The sequence below is a fragment of the Heptranchias perlo genome, chromosome 2 (genome assembly GCF_035084215.1).
Source record: "Heptranchias perlo isolate sHepPer1 chromosome 2, sHepPer1.hap1, whole genome shotgun sequence".
Lineage (NCBI taxonomy): Eukaryota > Metazoa > Chordata > Chondrichthyes > Hexanchiformes > Hexanchidae > Heptranchias > Heptranchias perlo.
The window spans coordinates 13029520-13054301 of record NC_090326.1 but is presented as its reverse complement, the minus strand read 5'-3'; the positions used below and the strand labels follow the sequence as shown (position 1 = coordinate 13054301).

The 24782-nt window shown below is 42.0% G+C and overlaps 1 protein-coding gene across 13 annotated transcripts in view; it reads left to right on the top strand.

Annotated features, from left to right (window-relative positions):
• fhod3b (formin homology 2 domain containing 3b) overlaps positions 1-24782 on the top strand; it is a 746243-nt gene that overhangs the window by 684250 nt on the left and 37211 nt on the right. For 9 of the 13 annotated variants that reach the window (XM_068000433.1, XM_068000408.1, XM_068000398.1 and 6 more), the window contains 4 exons: positions 4715-4876; positions 13020-13210; positions 14700-14892; positions 20904-20927. In XM_068000433.1, the coding sequence (XP_067856534.1) occupies positions 4715-4876; positions 13020-13210; positions 14700-14892; positions 20904-20927 (570 nt within the window). The remainder of the gene's footprint in view (positions 1-4714; positions 4877-13019; positions 13211-14699; positions 14893-20903; positions 20928-24782) is intronic. The other 4 variants (XM_068000425.1, XM_068000417.1, XM_068000442.1 and 1 more) reach the window with 1 other exon arrangement.

Here is a 24782-nt window from a genome sequence, read left to right as displayed (position 1 = left end):
GGTAGAGGTCGGGGGTTTGGGAGATGCTGTTGAAGAATCCTTGGCAAGTTGCTGCAGTGCATCCTGTGGATGGTACACACTACAGCCACAGTGCGCTGGTGGTGAAGGGAGTGAATGTTTAGGGTGCCAATCAAGTGGGCTGTTTTGTCCTGGATGGTGTCGAGCTTCTTGAGTGTTGTTGGCTCGGAAGATCAGGAAATAGAATCAGTATGGGTGTAGATAAGAAATAACATGGGGCACAAAACACTGGTGGGAGTAGAATCATCGAATCATAGAAAATTTACGGCACAGAAGGAGGCCATTTGGCCCATCGTGTCCGCGCCGGCCGAAAATGAGCCACCCAGCTTAATCCCACTTTCTAGCACTTGGTCCGTAGCCTTGTAAATCACGGCACTTCAGGTGCATACCCAGGTACTTTTTAAATGAGTTGAGGGTTTCTGCCTCTACCACCCTTTCAGGCAGTGAGTTCCAGACCCCACCATCCTCTCAGAGAAAAAATTCTCCTCAGCTCCCCTCGAATCCTTCTATCAATCATTTTAAATCTATGCCCCCTAGTTATTGATCTCTCTGCTAAGGGAAATAGGTCCTTCCTATCCACTCTATCTAGGCCCCTCATAATTTTGTACACCTCAATTAAATCACCCCTCAGCCTCCTCTGTTCCGAAGAGAACAACCTCAGCCTGTCCAATCTTTCCTCATAGCTAAAATTCTCGCGTCCTGGCAACATCCTTGTAAATCTCCTCTGTATCCTCTAGAGCAATTACATCCTTCCTGTAATGTGGTGACCAGAACTGTACACAGTACTCAAGCTGTGGCCTAATCAGTGTTTTATACAATTCCAGCATAACCTCCCTGCTCTTATGCTCTGTGCCTCGGCTAATAAAGGAAAATATTCCATATGCCTTCTTAACCACCTTATCTACCTGTCTTGCTACCTTCAGGAATTTGTGGACATGCATTCCAAGGTCCCTCATTTCCTCTGCACCTTTCAGTATCCTCCAATTTATTGTGTACTCCCTTGCCTTGTTTGCCCTCCCCAAATTCATTACCTCACATTTCTCCGGACTGAATTCCATTTGCCACCTTTCTGCCCACCTGACCAGTCCATTGATATCTTCCTGCAGGCTACAGCTTTCCTCCTCACTATCAACCACATCGGTTATAGGCCCCCTAATAGTAGCTATACCGTTGGTCAGAGTATTAATCAAGAAACTATAGGAGCTTGTAACAAAGGTAATGTAATAATCGTGGGGGGCTTTAATCTTCATATAGACTGGACAAATCAAAGGTAGTCTGGAGGACGAGTTCATGGAATGCATTCAAGGCAGTTTCCTAGAACAATACATCATGGAACCAACCAGGGAACAGGCTATTTTAGATCTTGTCTTGTGTAATGAGACAGGGTTAATTAGTAATCTCACAGTAAAGGATCCTCTGGGGAAGAGAGCTCATAATATGATAGAATTTCACATTGAGGTTGAGAGTGACGTCCTCAAGTCAGAAACTAGAGTCTTAAACTTAAATAAAGCCAATTATATAGGTGTGAGGGGCGAGTTGGCTGCGGTAGATTGGGAAATTAGATTAACGGGTATGACGGTAGCTAAGTAATGGCAAACATTTAAAGAAATAATTCAATATTCTCAACGAATAGGCAGGGTCAACATGGTTTTATGAAAGGGATATTGTGTTTGACAAATTTATTAGAGTTTTTTGAGGATGTAACTAGCAGGGTGGATAAAGGGGAACCAGTAGATATAGTATATTTGGATTTTCAAAAGGCATTCGATAAGGTGCCACATAAAAGTTGTTACACAACGTAAGGGCTCATGGGGTTGGAGGTAATATATTAGCATGGATAGAGGATTGGCTAATGGACAGAAAACAGAGTAGGGATAAACGGGTCATTCTCAGGTTGGCAGGCTGTAACTAGTGGGGTGCCGAAAGGATCGGTGCTTGGGCTTCAGCTATTTACAATCTATATTAATGACTTACATGAAGTGCTGATGATACAAAGCTAGGTGGGAACGTTAGCTGTGAGGAGAACACAGAGTCTGCAAAGGGATATAGACAGGTTAAGTGTGTGGGCAAGAAGGTGGCAGATGGAGTATACTATAGAGAAATGTGAGGTTATTTACTTTGGTAGGAAGAACAGAAAAACTCGTGGCTGGAGAGTCTAGAACTAGGGGGCATAGTCGCAGGATAAGGGGTCGGCCATTTAAGGCAGAGGTGGGGAGGAATTTCTTCACTCATAGGGTTGTGAATCTTTGGAATTCTCTACTCCAAAGGGCTGTGGATGCTCAGTCGTTGAGTATATTCAAGGCTGAGATAGATAGCTTTTTGGACTTTAGGGAATCAAGGGATATGGGGAAGGGGGGAAAGTGGAGTTGAAGTCAAAGATCAGCCGTGATCTTACTGAATGGCGGAGCAGGCTCGAGGGGCCGTATGGCCTACTCCTGCTTCTACTTCTCATGTTCTTGCGTTGACCTTCACTGGAAAAGTGTAGGAGGCCAAGCACAGAGAGATCAGCGTGGGAGTGGGATGGACAATTCAAGGGCAAGCAACCGGAAGCTGAGGCTCATGCTTGCAGTCTAAACGGAGGTGTTCAGCAACGCGATGACCCGATCTGCATTTGGTCTCCCCAATTTAGAGGAGAACGCATCATCAGCAGTATGCTAAATTGAAAGCTGTACAAGTACATCATTGTTTCACCCAGAAGTAGTGTTTGGGGCCCTGGATGGTGGGAAGGGAGGAGGTGAAAGGGCGGGTTTGCATCACCTGCGTTTGCACAGGAAGGTGCCAGGCAGAGGGGAGCGGGTGTTAGGGGTGATGGAAGAGTGGACCAGGGTGTGGTGGAGGGAATGATCTCTTCGGAATGCTGAAACATGAGGGGAGGGGAAGATGTGTTTGTTGATGGCATCACGCTGTAGATGGCAGAAATGGCAGAGGATTTCCGCAGAATCCAGCATACTAGATGAACTATAACAAGCAACAAAGGAATACAAAAAAAGTTATGAGGTGCAAAAAGGGAATATAAAAAAATAAGATATCTTAGCTAACTGCAAAGGTTTTTATAAATATATTAAGAGAAAGAGAGTGGTAAAGGGGAATGCGGGCCCATTAAAGACGGATGCAGGTGAGACTACAATGGATAGTAAGGAATTGTAAATGGTAAATCTGAGGAAGGAGGAAGCCTCCGAAAGCTTGTAGATTTCAAATAAAATCGTTGGACTATAACTTGGTGTTGTAAAATTGTTTACAATTGTCAACCCCAGTCCATCACCGGCATCTCCACATCATAGTAAGGAATTGGCAGACTTGTTAAATGAGTACTTGATATCTGTTTTCACAGTGGAGGAAGTGGACAAAACACCAGCGGTTCAAGGGAACCTAAATGTAAGGGGAGGAACTTAGTGAATTTAATATAAGTTTTTTTTAAAAATGGTAATGGAGAAAGTAATAGGACCTACCTCCAAGTGTCAGCAAAATGATTACAAATCAGCAGAGAAAAAATTAAGGAGCACATTTGCTTCCTGGTTGAGAGCACGTCTTTTATGCACCTCTCCACTTATTGAGAATGACTTTTGAGCAGATGGAACAACTATTTATAAAATCTACTAGCCAGAAGCCAGGCATATTAAGAATAAAGTCACCTTGTATGCTAATTTTGAGTATATTAATTTTTAAAAATCAATCACAGCTGAAATATGAAAAGAAGGGAAGCTGCCTCAAAACCATGGTATAGACCCAGCACTGTACAGAGAAACAGCTAATAGTGTGACGTGGTGGTTTCATTTTTGACTAGTTTCAATTTTGTAGTTTACTCAGTCTAAAAGTAAACTGTACAAGTAAGTCACACACGAACAGTGAGTAAGTATGTCTTTAAATCTAATTGCGGTCCACGATTACTCTCTTTTTATGTTATGGCATTTTGGTGTTGGTCGAAGATTTTAAAGGGATAGTATCGAGATATTAGTGAGTTGCTTGTCAGACTTGGCTGCTTGAACTGAAAATGTCTTGCTATGATATCTACATTGTTGTGGTGGTCGACAGGAGAAAATTTACACGGAAACGAGCACTATTTGTACTGAGCACAAACTTTAACAATGTGCCCTTCATATTCGCCCTCCGTCAATTTTCTCTCATCCTCTCCTGAAGGCACTGGCTCTTGTTGGGGTACAGTTTCATGGGTGTCGACAGCCCTCCACCCAGATCCAATAAGTGTCGACTGTCTATTCGAGCTCGAGGGCATTGCAGCTGAGCCCAGTCCTATCCTCGCCCAAAGCTCCCACATGTATGCTTCCCAGCCGGGGTCACTGGATGGTGAAGCAGGAGTGGGAACCATGGTGGATTTATTTTCTCATCTCCATATTCCAGGGGATGATGTCAATTGTAGCACCACCCATTCATTGCTATATTTCTGTTTAATATTAAAACTCTGGTTTTGGAAAACAATTAATTTTTAAGCACTTGACTGAATCACTGACGGTAAGATCATCGTTGATCGCATAATTGTACCTTCATCTGGGTAAAAATGGGTCACGGCCGGACTGTCTTTCCTTTTGAGGCAAAGCCACCTGGATGTTCAAATTGTTCCAATAGTCTCAGCCACGATTATCAGCTCTCAAGTTCTGTTTTGGAAACAAAGGAATGATTGCCAAAAGCACTAAGTATATATCTTTGTGGAGTAAGCATTTTTCTCCCCTTCTCCCTGCAGGCCAAAGGCTTTGAGCTGGGGTACTTGGAGAAAGTACCAGAAGTGAAAGACACAGTGCATAAGCAATCTCTGCTGCATCACACTGCAACTATTGTGGTGGAAAAATTTCCAGATAGTTCAGACCTGTACTCTGAGATTGGGGCCATCACAAGGTCAGCCAAGGTATGTCAGTGAAAAAAATTTCTGTCTGTCTATTATCCAGATGTTGCAGCTGTATTTTCCAGCCAGAGCAGAAGGTAACAAAATATTGTTCTGCCTTTTACTCGAGGTTTTCAAGTTAAGGAGGATGCGGTATTTTGGCATCCTCCGCTACCTCTCTGCATTTAAATGGGGTCTCAGGAGTCAACTAACTTCACCCTGATTTTCAAGTTGTAATAATACCCTAAACATTCAGACATAAATATTTTTGGGAGTTGGGGAATACGAAGACTTGATATGTCACTCGTGAAACGGAGAAGGTTGTAAAGTTACATGTGAAATCCAGCCTAGAGATTTGAGGTTATGTAACACTACCTTAAAAAACAGCTCTCCCTTCCACACTCCCTGTGCAGCAGGGATTACTGAGGCCAGCAACCTAATGCCTTCCAAAGCATTCCATCTGCCACTGAATCGTCTTCTTGACTTTATCCCTCGTTCAGCGCAGACCATCATTGCCTTTGATTCCCAGTACATGGCGCAAGACTGCCTGAGCCCCAGTACATGGCGCAAGACTGCCTGATGCCCCGTGCATGGCTCGTTGCCATTGAGCCTAGTGCGTGGCGCAAGGGCCCCAGCGCGCGGCGCAAGGCCCCCCGAGCCCCAGCGCGTGGCACAAGACTCCCTGCTATCTCTGACCCAAAGAAGAAAAGGACCAGTGTCAAACAAAAATTAATTTAACAACAGGCTCTGTGGGAGTTATTTTACCAACCGGCCTCAACTACTGGAAGTCCCTCTGGGAGGAGCCATTTGATAGTGAAGCTCTTTCATAGACATAAAAACAGTAACACTAGTGAGACACAGGTGGTTAGTGGGCACCTGATGGGTTTAACCCTCTGTTAGAGTTCAAAACGCTAGCCTCTCTGTCTGATTCAGCTGCTGACTTACATTACCAGTATTTTCTGCATTTTTTCTAATTTCCAGCATTTGTGGTTTTTCTTTTCCTTTCTTTTACAGTTCTCTTTCCCTTCTACTAAGCTTTATCCTTCGTTGCATGTGTGCACAGCAGGTACGCTATGCATCAGAAGATAATTATTCCACATCTGTTTGTGGATCTGATAGTCATGTGAGCAACAGTTTCACAACTTGTAGGATAGAGGTCTGGGGTCACAAACCAACATTAGTTGCCTATACTTGACACTGATTGGAAAATGCATCATGTCGTCTGCCATATTATATAGTCATATTATGATTTAGTTGAATTCTGACCAATTAAAAAAAAATTCACAGATACAGATATTACTACAAGTGGTTCTGAAATAATTCTATCGTCCAATAGTTCATGCGCTATAATTTATATTGGCACATGTGTGTTATGTACCAGATGATAAATCTTAATTATTACATGTGTGTGAATGGTTGTATAATATATAATTAGATGTAAATAAAAAAGAAAAGCTGAAAATCTGAAATAACAATAGACAATGCTGGAACAACACGGCAGAACAGTGAGCATCTATAAAGACAAAAGACAGGTGATTGGCTCAGAATTTGCTGTAACCGGTCAACGAACGGCACCCACCGTTAGTTAGACTTGCCCTTAGCAATTTAATCACCAGGATATTTTGCGCTGCAAGTTGCTGGAAGTGGGAAATGAAAACCGCGCAGCACACTCTACTGGGCATCTGGGATCTGTACGAACAGGGCAAGCACCTGTATATCTCCTTAACCAATCAGATTGAAGGATTGTTAAATGAACGAGGAACTGTAAGTTAGAATAATGAATTCAATGTCAAATCAGGTACAGAAAACAACAAGAAAAGAAAGATTGGATTCAGACTTAACTGGAGGAGGACTAATTTCAGTGAGTTAAAAAGGGATCTTACCCAGGTGGATTGGAATCAAGAATTGATAGGCAAAACAGTAATTGAACAATGGGAGGCCTGCAAGGAGGAGATGGTTCAGGTCCAGAGTAGACACATTCCTACGAGGGGGGAAAGGAAGGGCGTCCAAAGCTCGAGCTCCCTGGATGACTAAAGAGATAGAGATTAAAATGAAACAGAAAAAGGAGGCTTATGACAAATGTAAGGTTCATAATACAGAACCAGGCTGAATATGGAAAGAACAGAGGAGATCTAAAAGTGCAATAGTGCAATTAGGGATGGGCAATAAATGCTGGCCTCGCCAACGACACCCACATCCCATGAACGCATAAAAAAAAAGGGTACTTAGACCGAAATGAACAAGGCCTAACTTTCTGTGATGAGTTAAGTTCGTATCTACCATGAAAATACACAAACTTCACGCCATTTCGTGCATTTGAATGGTGAATCAGACAGCGAGATGCCGTTTTCTCAAAGCTAACGGCAGAGTGGCGCATCTCGGACAGCAACTTCTGGATTTTCGCGTTTAATTGCGCGTCTGCCCCTCGCCTGAAGTTGCTGTGTGATTTGCGTATAAATAACATCATTAGCCTCACCGTTATTTTGACAGAAAATTCTGGGCCATTATGTTTTGGCTATGTACGTTTCATCAGCCTAAAGGCTAAGAGTTAAACAGGCATTCTGGTAAGATTAGAAAAATATCCTTTGGTCCCTATCATCTCCTTTTCATCCTGACTTGCTTGTGGCTTGCCACTTTAACTCCCCCTCCCATGCTGATGCTGACTCGTCCATCTTTGGTCTCCTGCAATGTTCCAATGAAGCTCAACATGAATTTGAAGAACTGTTGTCATCTTTCTGCTGAGAACACTGAAGCCTTCTGGTCTGAACATTGAGTTCAGTAACTTTACAGGCTCAATTTTAAAAGTGAAAAACGGGTGGGTTGTGAGCGGGAGGCATTGAAAATTGCCACCATTTCAGACCCGCCTCCAAGCCGCCCATTTCTGGATTTCACCAAGGCGGGAAGAGGGGCGGGTGAACAAACTGCTCCCAGGAGGCGGGTCGGGCCTGAAAACCTTTCAAGGAGGCTTCAGGCCTCCATTTTTCTGGACATCCCGATTTCAACCCCGTCAGGCTGGGATTCCCGGCCTTTCTGTTTTACACCTTGTGAAAGGAGGCGAGAAGGTTCAAGGCTAACAGGTGCCTAGGAAGACATAGCTTGTGGGCCCAGAGGAGCAGGAGTGCTTCCACCAGGCCCAACAAGCCTACCTGCACCGATCTCCCCCACCCCCCCCCCCCTTCCCCCAATCGTGGACACCCAATCCCGACCCCAACCCTCCAACCCCCGATCCTCCCCCTTAACCATCGTGGACCCCCGCGATGATCTCCGATCCTGACAACCCCCCTGCTTGTGACTGACCCCCGATCTCTCCCGCCATGACTCATGACCCCTGTGCCAACCTGTGCCCACCCATGCACCTCCCTGTGCCCACCCATGCCCTTCCCCGTGCCCACCCATGCCCCCCCCCGCCCCCCTCCATCCATACAAACAAAGACTTACCTGAAGGTGTCCTCTCCCTGGCTGGTCTCCCGTCCGGCTGAGACCAGTCTGTCACTCAGGCCGGTCAGTGGGACGGGAAACCGACAAAAAAAAATAAAAGACATCCTTACGTCAAAATCGTACGGACGTCGGGGTAACCCCTACTAATGGGTTTCCTGTCCTTAATTTGACCCCCCGCCCCCTCCCGGGCTCGGTTTCAAAATCGAGCCCCGTGTCTTAGTTACAGCCCCCGTTCTCTTCACAGCAGAGAATGGGTTACTTCTAATGTGGGGAGGGTCTGTCAGTGTCCAGGGGGAGACAAAGTGGATTGATAATTGGGTTGGATACCTTTGATCAGAGCGCAGTGGTGATGGGGTTAGGGGCTATGATGTCAACCCATTCTTTTTCTCTTCTTGATACTGACAGATCCACTGTTTCACTGGCATTTTCTCTTTTAATTTCATTTCTGCTGCATGTCCAGGCCTTTTCTCCCACTTTATTATTTCTTTATTTCTCATTCTTGTGTTGTACACGGACCTCTCCTGTGTCTTTTGTTGTACATGGACCTCTCATATTTTGTGTTGTACACCGACCTCTTCCCCCACTATTAACCCATTCTTCATCCTTGCATTATTGCACTGATTATCTTTTATATCACCTCACTGTTTTCTATTAAGCAGTTTGCATGTTATTTAACGCATTAACTCTGTTTCAGTTGTTGCTTTTCCCCGCTCTGCATTTTTGTCCTTATTTTTCCAACCTTATTAAAATGTCTGTTTATCTCTTACCCTTCAGTCTGATGAAGGGTACACACCTGAAACATCATACCTTGTCTTTTCTCTTTACTGGTGCTGACTGACCTGCTGTATTTGAAGAAATTCTGTAATCAGCCACATTACTTTAATTTACCAAATGAATGAGAGAAAGAAAGAGATAAATAAATAAATTTATGCAGCACCTTTCATGACCCTAGAACATCCCAAAGTGCTTTACAGCCAATTAAGTACTTTTGAAGTGTAGGCACTGTTGTACTATAGGAAATGCGGCAGCCAGTCTGGGCATAGGAAGCTCCCACAAACAGCAATGTGATAATGACCAGATAATCTGTGGATACGAAATTGACGGGCAAGAAAAGACCAGCTAGTTCACCAAGCCTGCCCCACACCATGATGGCCAGACCATCATGGCTAAACACTTCTTCCCTCCCCTGACCTCCCACTCATCCCCTCAGCCATGTAATCTCCTGAGAGAGACAAAAACAGATAAAACCCAGGGCCAATAAGGGTAAAAATACTCTTGTAAAATTCCTCTCCAACCCCCTCAGGCGATCAAAACCAGTCCAGGAATCACATGGACCAAGTGTCGCCTATAAAGACAATTACCTTCTATATGATGCGATCTCTACCCCAGTCAAGAACTGGTCCAGCTCCCTCTTGAAGGCAGAGAGTCAGCGCCCACCACACCAGCCAGCAATGTATTCCAGAGGCTCTCAACTCTCTGGGAAAAGAAGAACCGCCTAACATCCAGTCTAATCCTACTCTTGTAGTTCAAACTCCTGTCCCCGGTCCTCCCCAATCTGTTAAACTGGAATAATCTATCAATAGGGATATTATCCAGTCCTTCAATTATTTTATAGACCCCGATCACGTCACCTCTAAGTCTACGCTGCTCTAAAGTAAATAGACCAAGATCTTTGAGCTAGGAATCATTCTTGTAGTTCTCCTCCTAAACTTACTTACCATGCTCTCAACACCACTGTCCAGGTCATTAATAAGGAACATGAAGAGTAGCGGGCCTAGGGCCAATCCTTGGGGGACACCACTAGTAACATGTCTCCAAGCTGAAGCACATCTACAACTACAACGTTTTGGCTGCGGGATTGGAGCCAATTCCTAATCCAACTTGTCAAATTTCTGCTGATACCGCAGATTCTATCTTGTGAAGTAACCTAGTGTGAGGTACCTTATCAAAGGCTTTCTGAAAGTCCAGGTAGATAATGTCTACTGGATTACCCTCATCGACTACCCTAGTGACTTCCTCAGAAAACTCTATCAAATTTGTTAGGCACGACCTATTTATTCAGAAGCCATGTTGTGTATTTCTAATGTCCCCTTCCCTGTCCCAATGATCATAGAGGGCATCTCTTACAATCCTTTCTAGCAGCATCCTAATACTGGATATCAGGCTGATATCTTTTGTTTAGTGATATTGGTTGAGGGATAAATATTGGCCAGGACTTTGGGAAAAACTCCCCTGCTCGTCTATGACTAGTGCCATGGGATTTTTTGAGTCCACCTGAGAGAGCAAATGGAGCCTCAGTTTAACATCTCACCTGAAAGACTGCACCGTCGACAGTACAGCACTCCCTCAGTATTACAGTGAAGTTTCAGCCTAGATTTTGTATTCGAGTCTCTGGGATGGGGATTCGAACCCACAATCATCTGACATAGAGGCGAGTGTGCTACCAACTGAACCACAGCTGACACCCGGGGGAGAGGGATACAAGCATTCGCTGACTGGCACTGAAATCCACACCCTGCCAGAACTGAATGCTGTAACTTCTAGATTATTGGATATGAAAAGAGTAACAACCCTGGGCCATCCTTAGGAGCTCCCAGTGTTACTAGCAGTTAGCATTAGTTGCCTGCCGCTATGAAGGAGCTGAATTGGTAAGATTGTTGTAATCATTTTAGCTTGTTTGTAGCAATGTTAATTCAGCTCCTTCACACTGCCAGGCTCAGCAGTTGCTCCAAATCAGCTCTTGATTCCCTGACGTTATAACTGTCAGCATTGCAGTGTTTTAAAAAAAAAATAGAAAAGTGCAAATGAATATTAAAGCTGCAAGCAGCTTTTTAAAATTATTTAATTTTACTTGACAATGTGATCCCTTCTCGAATGCTCGACATGTGGTTTTCCTGTTTTTTTTATCGCATAGTATCTTTACGAAAGACCTCGCAATGAAACCTCAGAAACTGACAGTAATGTGTTAATAGGCTGCCGTCCTCAACAATCAATCAACCTTAAGGCAGCTTCCTGCCAAGCACTTGCCCTACAATATAAAATATGAGCCACTAACTCAACTCACTTTTCATGCTTAAATGTTCTAATCAACCCTGAACTGGCTTTCAAATGTTCCATTACATTTAAGATGGAAGGCAATTGACAACTGTCAAGAGACACTTCATTTTTAAAAATTAAATGCTCTTATTTCTCAGCCATACAAAAGGAAGCCGAACCCTAACCCTAACCCTTACACCTTCCATTTCTCCATATTCTTAAAGCAGTCATCCACTTTTTTTCTTTGCTGTATTACCACCAGCAACAATAATCTGTTGACTTAATCAATTTAGTCCGGGACAGTAATGGGAGCAGGGTGTTTTGAAATGCTGCTGTCAGCCATGTAAAGGTCAAGTTTACAATCCAGCTGGTCTGTTGGGATCTATGCTCCTGTATCCTCTTCCTCACTGGAGTAACTCTCTATTTGTCATAAATAAAATATGGGGAGCAGTTGGGAATTAACATTTGCTAAACTAATTGCTTTATCGTGCACAGGAGCTCCTTGGAATCCCTGAGGTCCCTTTATCTCATACAGTTAACCATTCTACCACCTGAAAAGGAGACCTCCAAGAATTTTGATAATTGCCTATGTTTACTGTAAAACATATCAGTCTAACAAAGGATATCATCTTTCAATATGATTTTTCATAGGAAACCACTGATAAAATCATGACCTTAAACAACCTAAGGGTAGATTTTCTCTTCTAAATGCTGGTGTCACAAGCACAGAATAGGCAATTGGGGCCCATGAAACAGGATGGCAATCACACTCACTGGATCTCTGCCAGCTTGCAATAGTCTGTTCCAAGGTCAGCGACAGCCTCATTTCGGTCTAAAAATCAATGCAAATGATATTAAAATTAGCACAGGCAAGGTTCTCCAATTTTCTCCTGATGCACACCATAAAATGGAGGCATTCTGTCTCCTTAATCAGCTACATCCAGGATTGTGTCCAGAAAGAATGCTATATGTAGCTTCATGCTATTCCTTCCTCTTGCTCTCTCCACCCCTTAGCTGATGGTGAGCTGCTGCTGGTCGCCTCAACATGGGAAATGCAGCAAAATAAAATTCATAAAGTGAAGTGACTACAAAAAAAAAAAATCACTTTTTTTTAGTAAATGTTTGTGCTCACCAAGCTGAGATATACTCTCATGGTGGCGAGTGGAACTTTTTTGCATTTTGATCATCCGGTGGCATTGTCAAATGCTCCCGGGTCACACTCTCTCCACTCTGTCCCAATGACATGCTTAACCCAAGCATGCTCCACTGTGCTAGTATGATGTTCCCATTTCCTGCACCAGTTTTCTTCTGGCTCATGTAATAGAATTGAGACTACCAAACTTATTATGCTAAGTTCCCTTACAGGCAGTAGGTATACAGATAGAAGATAATTGTCCCATTAATTTGAGTTGTATTCAAATAAAGTCCCAGAAGTAAAAAGAAACATTGTTCTACCCCCTCGACCACCCAGTCTCCATAAAGTTTAGCCTAGGTTTGGCTCTGGGTAGATCTAACAGCTCATTCCTAAATGATCTGTATTCTGATGGCACTGTCCTTTCTACCTCTGCTCTTTGGCTGAGAGTTTGTATGGCACTAAGTTTTGAAATAAAAGAAAATCACGTTAAACTCAGAAAAATGGTTGTCTCATTGTGCAGAAAAAATCAAATAAATGTTTTAAAACTGTTATTCTCAGGTTGACTTTGATCAGCTTCAAGAAAACCTTTGCCAGTTGGAGAGGAGGTGCAAAGCCTCATGGGATCACCTAAAGGCGATTGCAAAACATGAAATGAAACCTGCCCTGAAGCAGAAAATGTCTGAGTTCCTGAAGGATTGTGCGGAGAGGATCATCATTTTAAAAATTGTTCACCGAAGAATAATAAATAGGTACAAGATATGGGTTCTTTTCCAGAAATGTTCAATCTCTCTATTGTCCTATTCTCTACTTTTTGTGAGGAAGTTAAAGACATTTTCATGATAGTTTTGTTTTAGGGATGTTTTTTATTCAGAAAGCTGGGCGAAGGGACAAGATCTATGCTTCAGACACCTCCAGAATTGAAAAAAGTAGGCGATTATACTAGATGAGTCAAGAAGGAGTGGTGAGGTGCGGTTGAGCTTGTTTTTTTTAAAAGGTTGTTGGTTGTTTGGGGAAAATTAAACATTTGCAGAGAATTATGATTAACTTTAATCTTTCTTTGTTTATTTTGAAATAAACATTTATGTTTGTCCTTATGAGGATTTAAAAAAAGAATTTTGAATATGCACACACTCATTCTTGCAACATGTGGAAACAAAAACAGTTTGCTGTAAATTTTTAAAGATGAATATAACAGCCTAGAATTCAGAGTAAGCGCTGCAGTAGTCTTCATGTGCAAGGAGATGTCTCAGAACACTTCACAATAAGGAGGGAAGGAATACAGCGGACACTGAGCATGGGTAAAGGGAGAAGAATGGAGATGCTATAATGGGACACTCTCACTCTCAAAAATAATCTTCACCCTTCTGCAATTGTGCTTTCCTATGACTTGTCTTTGAGGGATGTTATGATTATTTTCAATGTGTAAATTTTTCCCAGGTGCCTATATATGATTTCGCCAGTCACATTTGGAATGGTGGAATCACCCAATAGTTTTATCTTGAATAATCCACCAGGATACAGAAGTTATAGAATCTCCTGAAGTGTGCCAAAAAAGGCACTGTCCAAACTTGGACCCAAACACTCACCATAGGTGCAGTTGAAAATTTATTTTCCCTAAATCCACCCCTAAGTTTTGTCGGATGTGAAGATGTGTTTGAAGTTTCCATTTGTTTATTATTTGACTGAATATTTAAAGTGATTATGTCAAAGCATTTTTGGGCCTGTATCTGTTCCATTTGTTGCTCATTCCCACAATGCTGCACATCTGTGACATTTGCTTGATTCTACAAAAAGGGAAACAGCAGTGTAAACTGCAATTAAACAATAAAGACCACATGTTGTGGACCAGCACACCAAATTCTGGGCGATCGAAGGGGAGGATCAGAAGTAAATTCTGTCAGTCTTTCAGTTTGGCAAGATTGACTGTTTACATCTGAAACCTGTTCAATGGGATCCCCGTTAGAAGTGAAATTATCCCATTTTCCAGAGTCCCTCTTGAGCATAACTCATATACATTGGGAAACAGTTGCTGTCTGTGGAAATGCTACTGTATGGAATGCTCTCCTTAACAACATCCCATTAAGTGTTTGCAACTCTATCACTGTCTGTCATGTAAAGAAATTTGTACAGTTAACTGTCATGCATGGACATTTTGCTCTAGTGATCATATACTCACCTGTCCAGTGTACAGTGCATGAACAGATTGTTCTGAAAACATCGTTCCCCTTGCCTTTCTAGATTCCATGCATTTCTACTCTTCATGGGACATCCCCCATATGCAATCAGAGACGTGAACATTCACAAGTTCTGTAAGATCATCAGTGAGTTTGCTCTTGAATACCGCACCACCAGGGAACGGGTGTTACAGCAAAAGCAGAAACGAGCCAATCACAGAGAAAGAAACAAGACCAGAGGCAAAATGATTACAGATGTAAGTAACAACATTTGTTTGTTGCTAATATTCACTGGAGCGGAGATGAACATTCACTGATATCCTCTCTGTCAGAGCTTCAGCACTTCATCAGTAGTCTTCAAGTGAGCTGTGGGTAGGAATGAGTAGATGATTTGGGGTTTGGAAAGTTTCTTTACATCAGGAAAGTAAATCATTTACATTTTTGGGAATGAGCAGCAGCTCTTGACCTCCAACTGAAGAGTTGCCATGCTGGAATCCTCTCCGTCATTCACAATCACTGCAAGAAATCTTATTGTCAGCCAGTTGTAGAGCAGCTTCGATTGCAGATATGGAAAAAGCCAGGCCTCAGATTGTTTTCAATGCTTTCTGGAGGCTGTGGGGTGATCAGGATTGCTACAGGCACCTAGAGGGATAGGAGGACAGAACTGAAAATAAAACTAAAAATGCCCTTTACTAGCAATGACCTTTTCGTTTTTTTGTTGCGGGTGAGGTTCTTCGTGACTTCCACATAAATATAGGGATGGGTGAACTGTGGAGTTCCCTTTGATCTGTGTCCCTCTGCTTGGTCACACTGAAATGAATCTGCCCCAGAAAAACTTTAACTTTCTCTCTCAACCAAAAAAGGAAAATGTCACATAACTTTGTACATATGTGATTTTTGAGAGTTTGAAAATATTGTATTCATTTTATTGACAACAACTGTGCATGAATGAAATCACACACTTGGTTGAGTATTCTAGGGTCTTCAGAATCAACTAATAACACATCAAACCAGCAAAAACTCTCAAAAGGCTTACTTCCTTCATATATCTTGCAAATCTAATCAACAGTAACCACCTCTTATCTTGGACTCCAGCCTTAGTCCTCTTTCAACTATCTACATTCTATTTCCTCTGAACTCAAATGCAGCTCCCGAATCACTATATTGCTTAAGGCTGCCTCTAGAAAGCTCAATTTCCTTTTTAATGCCAAACTCTCCTCTTCCCCTCTGTAAGATCGCTGTAATTTTCTGTAAAGCCCAAGCCCATCCAAAATGTGAATACTGCTCCCATATTTTGGGAAACTCTTGTGGCACCCTCTCTTGGGCTTCTGTACAGGATGCATGAAAAAAATTATTGCCTGATAGACAGAGGCCAATCTATCAATTTACCTCTAGCCTCCAGTATTTTTTTTTACCACTACTGTGGTCAGTGTTCCTCTTCACCTGATTTTCTTGCTGCTTTTGAGCTGCAAATATATTGTCCCACATCATCTTCCTCATCCCAATATCCCCATTGTGTTGAAATTAAGATTCATGCACTGTCTCTTATTTTAGCTCATTATTTCTTAGAAGTATCTCATCTAAAAGACCTGAAGAATGAAAACAAAACTAGTTGTACAAACTGCAAATCAATTAGTTGATAATATCTTTAAAAATATATATATTATATTTGTAAGCTGTTATCAATGCCATTAGTATAGTTATACAAGGGAGAGAGATAGTTTGCAAAAGAGAAGTTATTTTTTCTGTAACATTGAAGGAAAGTTTCCTCTGAATGCTGGGTGAAGTGAAATCATGAAATGTATCTGTATTATATTTTACAATTTCTGTACTCCTACAGCAGAGAGGAAATCTTTTCTTCCCCCACCCGCACTGTTTGTCAAACAAACATTAGGCAGAATTAAGTCACCATGCAACAATTTCAGGCTCAATTATGTTAATTATTCACTTAAAAAGCTGTTGATATGTTTCTTGAACTGTAATGCCAACATTTACTAATTGGATTTGGATAACATTGTACTACAGTCTGGCCCCAGCAGGATTAACTGTTCTTTTTGAGTGATTTGATGTATTTGAGATGTTTCATTGTGCCAAGGAGGATATCACAACAATGCTCAGTGGCAGTGAGTAAAGCAAATCAGATGTTGGGAAGTATTAAAAGGTCAATGTTGAGCCAAAATAGTTAGGTAATCTGCCACTTCATAAATCATTGGTGTGACCACACTTAGAATACTGTGTACAGTTCTCGTCACCACAGTACAAAAAGGATATTGCAGCAATTGAAGGGATACAGAAGAGAGCAACCAGAATGATTGAGGGGATGGAAGGATTGGATTATGAGGAGCAATTAGGTAAACTGGGCATGTTATCACTGGAAAAGAGAAGGTTGAGAGGTGATATGATTGCTGTTTTTAGGATTCTAAAGGGACTAGATAATGTAGACCATGACAAGCCATTTCACCTTGTCCACAGCAGTCGAACCAGAGGACGCAGCCTGTGTTTGAAGGGGGGTAAATTCAAAATTAATCTGCGGAAACAATATTTCAGTGAGCAAGTGGTCGATCTGTGGAACAGGCTCCCTAGGGAGATGGTGGAAGTAGTTAGTATTGATTCATTCAAATGAGGTAAATGTCTTTCAGAAAATAACATTTTGGGATACAGTATACGAATAATTTGAGATACGACTTGATAAGTGTAGCATGCTTGGGAGGACTTTGGACCAATGGGGGGTAAATTTAACCCCCAAGGATGGGTGGGTTGGGGGCGGGTGGGAGGTTAAAATAATAGCTTTTTGGAGCAGGACCATGTACTGGCTCCAATGAGCCCACTTCTGGGTTTGACCCAGGCCGGTTTGGTTGCATGTGCACAACAGACACCCGGAAGTCCCATGTCCACTTCAAACTAGCGAGCCGATACTTAAAGGGGCAATGTACCTCATTGCCGATATTTGAGGTACTTATTTTTTTGTGTATTAGAAAAGTAAAACAACTTTAACCTTACCTGTTCGGGTTTCCCATCGCTTCCGATTCACGTCAGGTGAAGGCAGGCGGGAACGACTGGAGGAGCAGAAGAGCTTCTTCCAGGCCCAACAAGCTCACCTGGTGTGATTGGACCCCCGCGATCGGCCACCCCCCCCCCCCCCCCCACTGTTGCTGGATGCCCCGATCTTCCGAAGCTGGACACCCCCTCCCCCCCCCGTTGGTGGCCCCCCAGTCTTCAAGGCCATCCAATGCCGTCCATGTCCCCCCACCACCTCCCCCTCCAACTTTTTTCCAGGGCCCACAATCGCTCTCTCGCTCCCGTCCTCCTCTCTGATTCGTGGCTCCTTTCCCTTCCAACAGGCAGCCAGCCTGTCAATCTCTGCCGCTGAGCCAATGCTGACACCTAAGCTCCGATTTTAACCTAACGCACTTGGTGGGAATGGACTGGATTTGAGACAGCTGTTTGTTTTACACACCATCTGATTTTAGTCGCCATTGAAGTCAACAGGGTGTAAAATCGAGCTGGGAGTAAAATGGGCGTTCGACCCAAACCTGCCCCTTTGCTGCCAAGCAGGTTAGGTTAAAATCGGGGCTTTTATTTAGATAATATTTTCTGGTACCATATCCTGCAAGAAATATCCAAAGCTCACTGTCACGAAATCAAATGACTGCTGAAAGATTTCTGGTCCTTTCCCAGTCATGGGCAGAATTTGAGGAGGCGAGTGTATCTACAATTAATCAACACGAAAGTGTTCTATATTTCTAATAATAGCCTTTCAGTTGCAGTGTACCCATGGCATGAAGCTTTATCGGGTCCTTCTGTTAAAATGGTCATTGAGTGAGGATAGTTTCAGTGTCTCAGGCACTTTCCCATCAGCATTCATTCCAGGGTACCTATTTGACGGTACAATGGTTTGGGATATGAAACGGTTAGCTTTGCTCAGTGCTGTTCTGAAAATTCCTCTTTTAGTTGAAGATTCCTTTAAAACAAGGAACAATTGTCATCTGGCAACAAGTGCACAATTATAAATTATATATTGTTCAATTTTACATCTAATCTCTTATACATTTGGGATCTAATTTATAGCTAGATCTATTTATACGCAAACTATAAGCAAATAAATTCCCAAGATTAGCATATCTTGCCTAAATTACAATCACGATTACATTTCAAAAATATTTCATTGGTTGTAAAGTGCTTTGGGATGTCCTGAGGTTGTGAAAGGTGCTATATCAATGCAAGTTCCTTCTTTCTTAAATTCCAATTTGTTCCTGACTTAGCATAATGTTAATCACACTGATCCAGCCAATCCATCGCACATAGATTGATTCAGCCAGTATCTGTTGCATTATGTACCCAGTCTTATAGACATAATTATCAGGAATAAGATGTTTTGTCAACCATTATATGTAACAGAGCTGTGCTGTTTAATTTGTCACCTCAGAAGTGGCTGCCGATAATTTTCTTTATTGTTTGAACTTGCCTCTCAAGTCTATAAAGTTCTATTATAATTTAACCCACTGCCCATTTAAATATCATTATAGTTCACTGAATTACCTTTGCCATTACTTTTAGCTGCATTGCTCTTTGAGCGCTGAATCTCCTTTTCAGCTGTCGTAATCCACATGTGCTTTTTATCTTAGAACATCCGCAGAAAAAAATTACTACAGAAATATCTGAAATATAAAAATTGTGAAATATATCAATTATAAAAATACATAGAACAAGACAATCATTTAGTTTGCATTGGTGTCTGAAGATACACAATTTTGTCATGTTGTCTCGTTGTAAAACTACTATCTTGGTCCTACCTAAGCTCTCAAGATAGTAGAAAAATTCAGATGCTTCAGGATTGATAGTTGTTTGACTCAAAGGAAGCTTTTTTTTAATTGGGGGAACTACATGCTTCCAACTCAATCATCCACCCCGTCTGCTTGTTAATTGTATCTATGTGATTTATAGCAATTAGTGTTAATTGTATTCAGCTGGTGGGTATCAATTGGGGACTGTCTCATATCCATTTATAGGAGGGTGTGTAACATTGAGCTGTGTGAATAAAGGCTTGGAAGCAACTGAAGACCCAGCTATAGTATTCTATCCTTCACCACCTGGCTATCCAATTTATTACATGCTTTCTCAGTGAGCTTGGTAGTGTACAACTTTAGTATTTTGTTCAACCCTGAACGGAGCTTTCTACCCATTTGGCCTTCACAGATATGTGTCGTACCACCCCCAGAGCATTGTGTGCTTACAGCCTTATCTCACCCCTTCACTGATGAAACCCTCATCCCCACCTTAATCACCCTGCATTCCTTCCCACTTCCACTATTCCCAAACTGCTGCTAATACAAATCTCTGCAGTCTGAGTATTCGCCCACACAACAATCTATGCCTTCTTCATCCTTGTCTTCCTCCTGCTCACAGGCCCTCTCTTCTTTAGCAAATGAACTTCAAGATCCTCATTTTCTCTTTCAAACCCTTCCACAGCCTCATCCCACCTTTCTTGAGGTAATCTTCTCAAGCCTTGTGTCTCTGCCTGCACCTGCCACTGGCTTTGGATTATTGCTTGTCCTCTGTTTCCTATGTTCCTCCATCAGATGCTGATCTTTCAACTATTATGATAGTAGTGCTCAGCAAGTGCATTAAGAGATTAAGGTTTAACCAAGTGGAAAACTTGTTAAGCTACAATTCAGTCCAGGATTGAACTCAAGACAGGTGCATGTGCACCAAATTGCATATAGAATCACAGAATCATATCGCACTGATGGAGGCATTCACCCATCGCACCTGTGCCAGCTTTCTGAAAGAGCTACCAATGTATCTTGTGGCTTATGTTCAGTTGGGTATCCAGCACAATTACTGGAATTTTGAGCGATTGAGCTAGTTGAATGTATTACCAGCAAGACAAGTGGCATGGTTTGTGCTTAGTTAGCTCTGACCAAGGAGACATTTGAGCTACTGTTATTTGCTGAATTAAATTGCTGATGTAGAAAAGTATAAGGAAGAGGTAAACTATTGGTGCAAGGACTCTATGGAATTGCAAAGCATAAGAAGAGTCATAGTTACTAGCTCCATAGTTTAGTCAGAACCAATCAGTGCTACCTGCTATTCAGTGTTTCTTTATATGTCTTGAATGTAATATAGATTATGTGTGTTTCCATCCATTCTTTGTATTTCTTGCCTGTTTTCAAATGCCTTTTGTTACATTTCTAATTGTCCATTTTCCTTTCTGTACATCATGCTGTTTCCTCTTCACTTTCTTCTCCTCCTCCCATCTCCTTTTTAGACTGATGACGAAGATGATGGTGAGGTATGGCTGCTGTCTGAAATTGCGGTGACCATTGTCTTGGGAACACAGAATATCACTAACATCATGTCGATACTAACTGTATTGCTATCACTATGCATGGCCAACGTGAGAAGCAAGTGGTGGCCAGGCCCTCGTGTTGAATTGCACCCCTACAAACAGCATTAACCTTCTGGCCTTGTGTCCGAGTGGTTTGACAGCATAATTTCATGTGTATTAATGTCTGGGGACCTTGGGATACTCTCATTTGTTGGTTGATGATTGTGACGGTTTCTGATTCTTTCCAGATGCAGATGTCACAGAATTTCCTGTCTTTTTTTTAATGCTGGCCGAAGACATCCAAGCTTTCCATGTCAGTGTTTAATCTGATAATGCATATCCAGACATCTGCATTTGGAATTCCTTTTCACAAAATGTTAAATGATTATTATTCTTCACTAGTTTTGGTTTTGTTGCAGACCATTAGTACTATACATGCAGTACTACTTATCTACAAAAATAATCATCAGAACATCCCCGAATGCTGTGACTAAATCTCTCTGAATGCCTTGTAAACTTGTGCTTGCTGTATCCTCCATGTTCATACAGCAAGGCAATTCTCAATGCTGAATAGATCAAGAGAAAGTACTGCAAATTTTAGAAATCTGAAATAAAAACAGATAATGCTAAAAATACACAGCAGGTCTGTTGATATTTGAGAAACGAAAATATTGGTTCATGTTTAGAAGCGGACTGCCAGAATTCTATATTGATTGTACTTTTCTTCAAAGGTACTATAGATAATGCCTTGCATCTTAGCTGTATGACAGTCAGATGCTATAATGGTATTGTCTTAAAAAATCTGAAACCTTCATCCTTTTAAATAAAATAATTTTCTATAAAGCTTCCATTTAATTTACAATTTTTGTAAATGACAGTCTTGCCTTTTACCAATGAAATCTGTAGACAATAAACAAATGCAGGAAATTACAAGACAGTGCTTTCCCCGATAAAGTGTCTGTTGAAGCATTACTGATAATGTCAGCATATAGTAATTGTGCACTGGATGGATAATCCATTGATATTCCATTTACCCTTCCACGCGTTCTATGTCAGAAGGGAAGTGTTGATTAGAACCATAACAGTTTACAGCACAAAAGGAGGCCATTCAGTCCATTGTCTCTGCTGGAGAAATCCAGAATTAATCTAACTGAGTTGTTCCATGATCATAGCCTTATATCTTTCTCTGGGTTTACATGATGTTCGTGTTTGTTAAAGCACCTTAAAGGGGGTGCTGTTTTAGTTGAGTCTTTCAAACAATGGTGGAGAATTTCAAAAAAGTTAACATGCTGATTATTATTTTGATAAAAGCTTTGGCACTGTAAACTGAAGAAAAATGTTGATAATTTTAAAATATAAAGCTATCAAGCATGTTGACAGCTGGAAATATAAGTTGCTTGCATGCCTCATTCTTTCAGTTGCACTCCAGCTGTCAACATGTTATTTCATGTGAGTCTTGTTTTCCTTGTTGTGGGGTAGGGGGACTGGACAGCAGCACATCCTCAGCAGCAAGAATTCAATCCCATGGGGAAATTAAATTGCTTTCGTCCAGTGAAGTTTCAACTGGAAGGGCACATAAAAGTAAAAAAAATGACTGACAATGTCTTTAAAAAAATAGTCTAGCCTTTGTTGAGCAGAGAGGGCCCATGTGCAGCTGCTCCGTGCTTGCTTGTCACTAAACACAGTGATTTGCAGGAACAGCACCACACACAGCAACAGAAGCTAAGTGGCCAGGGTCCAACTGCCAAAATTATTAATCTGCAGATATTCCCAAGGCTGCAAGAACAGGCCTAGTGCTAGGAAAGCAGCTGCTTACAAGCTTGTCCCTCGCTGCAACTTGGCCTTGAGCAGTTCAATCATATCGTACAGCCTTTGTTTGATGCATCTGCACGCCCCTCTTTTTTTAATTACACTTCAGTCTTCCCCTACTCATCAGCCCACAGGCATTAAATCACTTGCATCCCTCCCTTTACTCATGTTGGTGAGTAAACTATTTACTATATGTTCCTCCTAACAACTTAAATCTATATCCATTCAGAGATTTTTTTTTCTCAATACCATGTTCTACCTTGTGGGTAAATGGTTGCTTGTACTTAAGGACTAGATATCAGACAATTTAATATATGGGGGGCTATTTTTGATTATCGCATAAATCGGGCAAGATGCTCTGTGCCTGCCAGATGACATCGGTATGAGGTGCAATCTATTTTCATGATCAGGCCTCATTTTAATATGCGCTGTGAGTGAGTGGTGACAGACAGCTTGCCAATTAGAAAAGGGTACATAAGAACATAAGAAATAGGAGCAGGAGTAGGCCATTCGGCCCCTCGAGCCCGCTGCGTCATTCAATAAGATCATGGCCGATCTTCAACCTCAACTCCACTTTCCCGCCCGATCCCCATATCCCTTAGTGTTCAAAAATCTATCTATCTCAGTCATGAATATACTCAACGACTGAGCATCCACAGCCCTTTGGGGTAGAGAATTCCAAGTATTCACGCCCTCTGAGTGAAGAAATTCCTCCTCATCTCAGTCCTAAATCTCCGACCCCTCATCCTGAGACTACGTCCCCTAACTCTGGACTCTCCAGCCAGAATCCGATAGAAGTGTATCATTAAAGGGAGTGGCCATTCCTGCTCCTCTAGATCCTAAAAAATAATTGGAAAAGCTGTTATTTCCCTTTTTTGGAGTGGCCTGCAGTGGCCCCTTTAAGGACCGCTGGTTTAGACGCTCAACATTCAGTTTCACTGGGCAGAGCATGCGCTGCGCCCAGTGAAGTACCAGATTTGCATCTGGGTCCTAAACTCATCTTAGGATCCTAATTTAAATATTTTAAACTGGTTTCTGCCTGTTTCGAGTGATAATGCGAGCTGCGTAAATCAAGGCCTGCTTAAAAATCATATTGGTAAGATCTCGGCCACAAAAAGTTTAAAAAACAAATTTCAGTAGTTGATGCAGAAAAACAGGGTGGTAGGTAAACAGAAATCGCCCTCTGTATCTCTTAATATTGGGGGTTGCAATTAAACTATTAAATATGTTATATATCAGTTCTATACATTTGGTGCAGACTTGTCCATTCTCTCTTACCCACACACTCTGCACAGGGGATAAAGTGTCTCCATCATTTCTGATATATTGCACACCATTTATAATTTTGTAAATATGATGGCAATAACTTAACAAGAACTGCAGCAGTAAGTAAAGTTTTCCCCAACACTATGTATCTTAAACTTGTCATCAGCTACTTTAACATGACAGTGGACTAAGAATCTGCTGCAAACTTTTAAATACCCCATTTTGAAGAGTTCAAATAGCTCTGTTTTCATGCCGAGGTTTACAACTCTTTGGTCACCATTGAATAGATAATGGGCTCGATTTTAAACGTAAATTTTGGGGGCGGGGTGGCTGCGAAAATTGCAGAAATGCAGAGCGGGTTCGGAAGCCGCTGACTTCGGAGTTCCCCACAGACGCACTTGTGTGCATGCGGACATCCCGAATCCAGAAGTCCCGCCGGCAATTAAAGCAGGCGGGATGATAGTTAAAGAACCAAATGTATCTTATTGAGGTACTTAAGGCACTTATTAGGCAGTTAGAACTATTTTTAACTTACCTGGGCGGCTTTCCCTCGGCTTCTGATTTACGCCTGGTAGAGCCAGATTAGGCAAAAAGAAACAAAATAAATTAAATAACAAACCATTGCACAAAGTTAAAATACAATACCAACCTACCTTTCCACCCTGCTCCCAAAGTCCGAAGTCTCCCTCTCCGATCTTCCACTCTTCACCCCCCATGAACCTCCCCCGATCTCCCGCTCTCCCC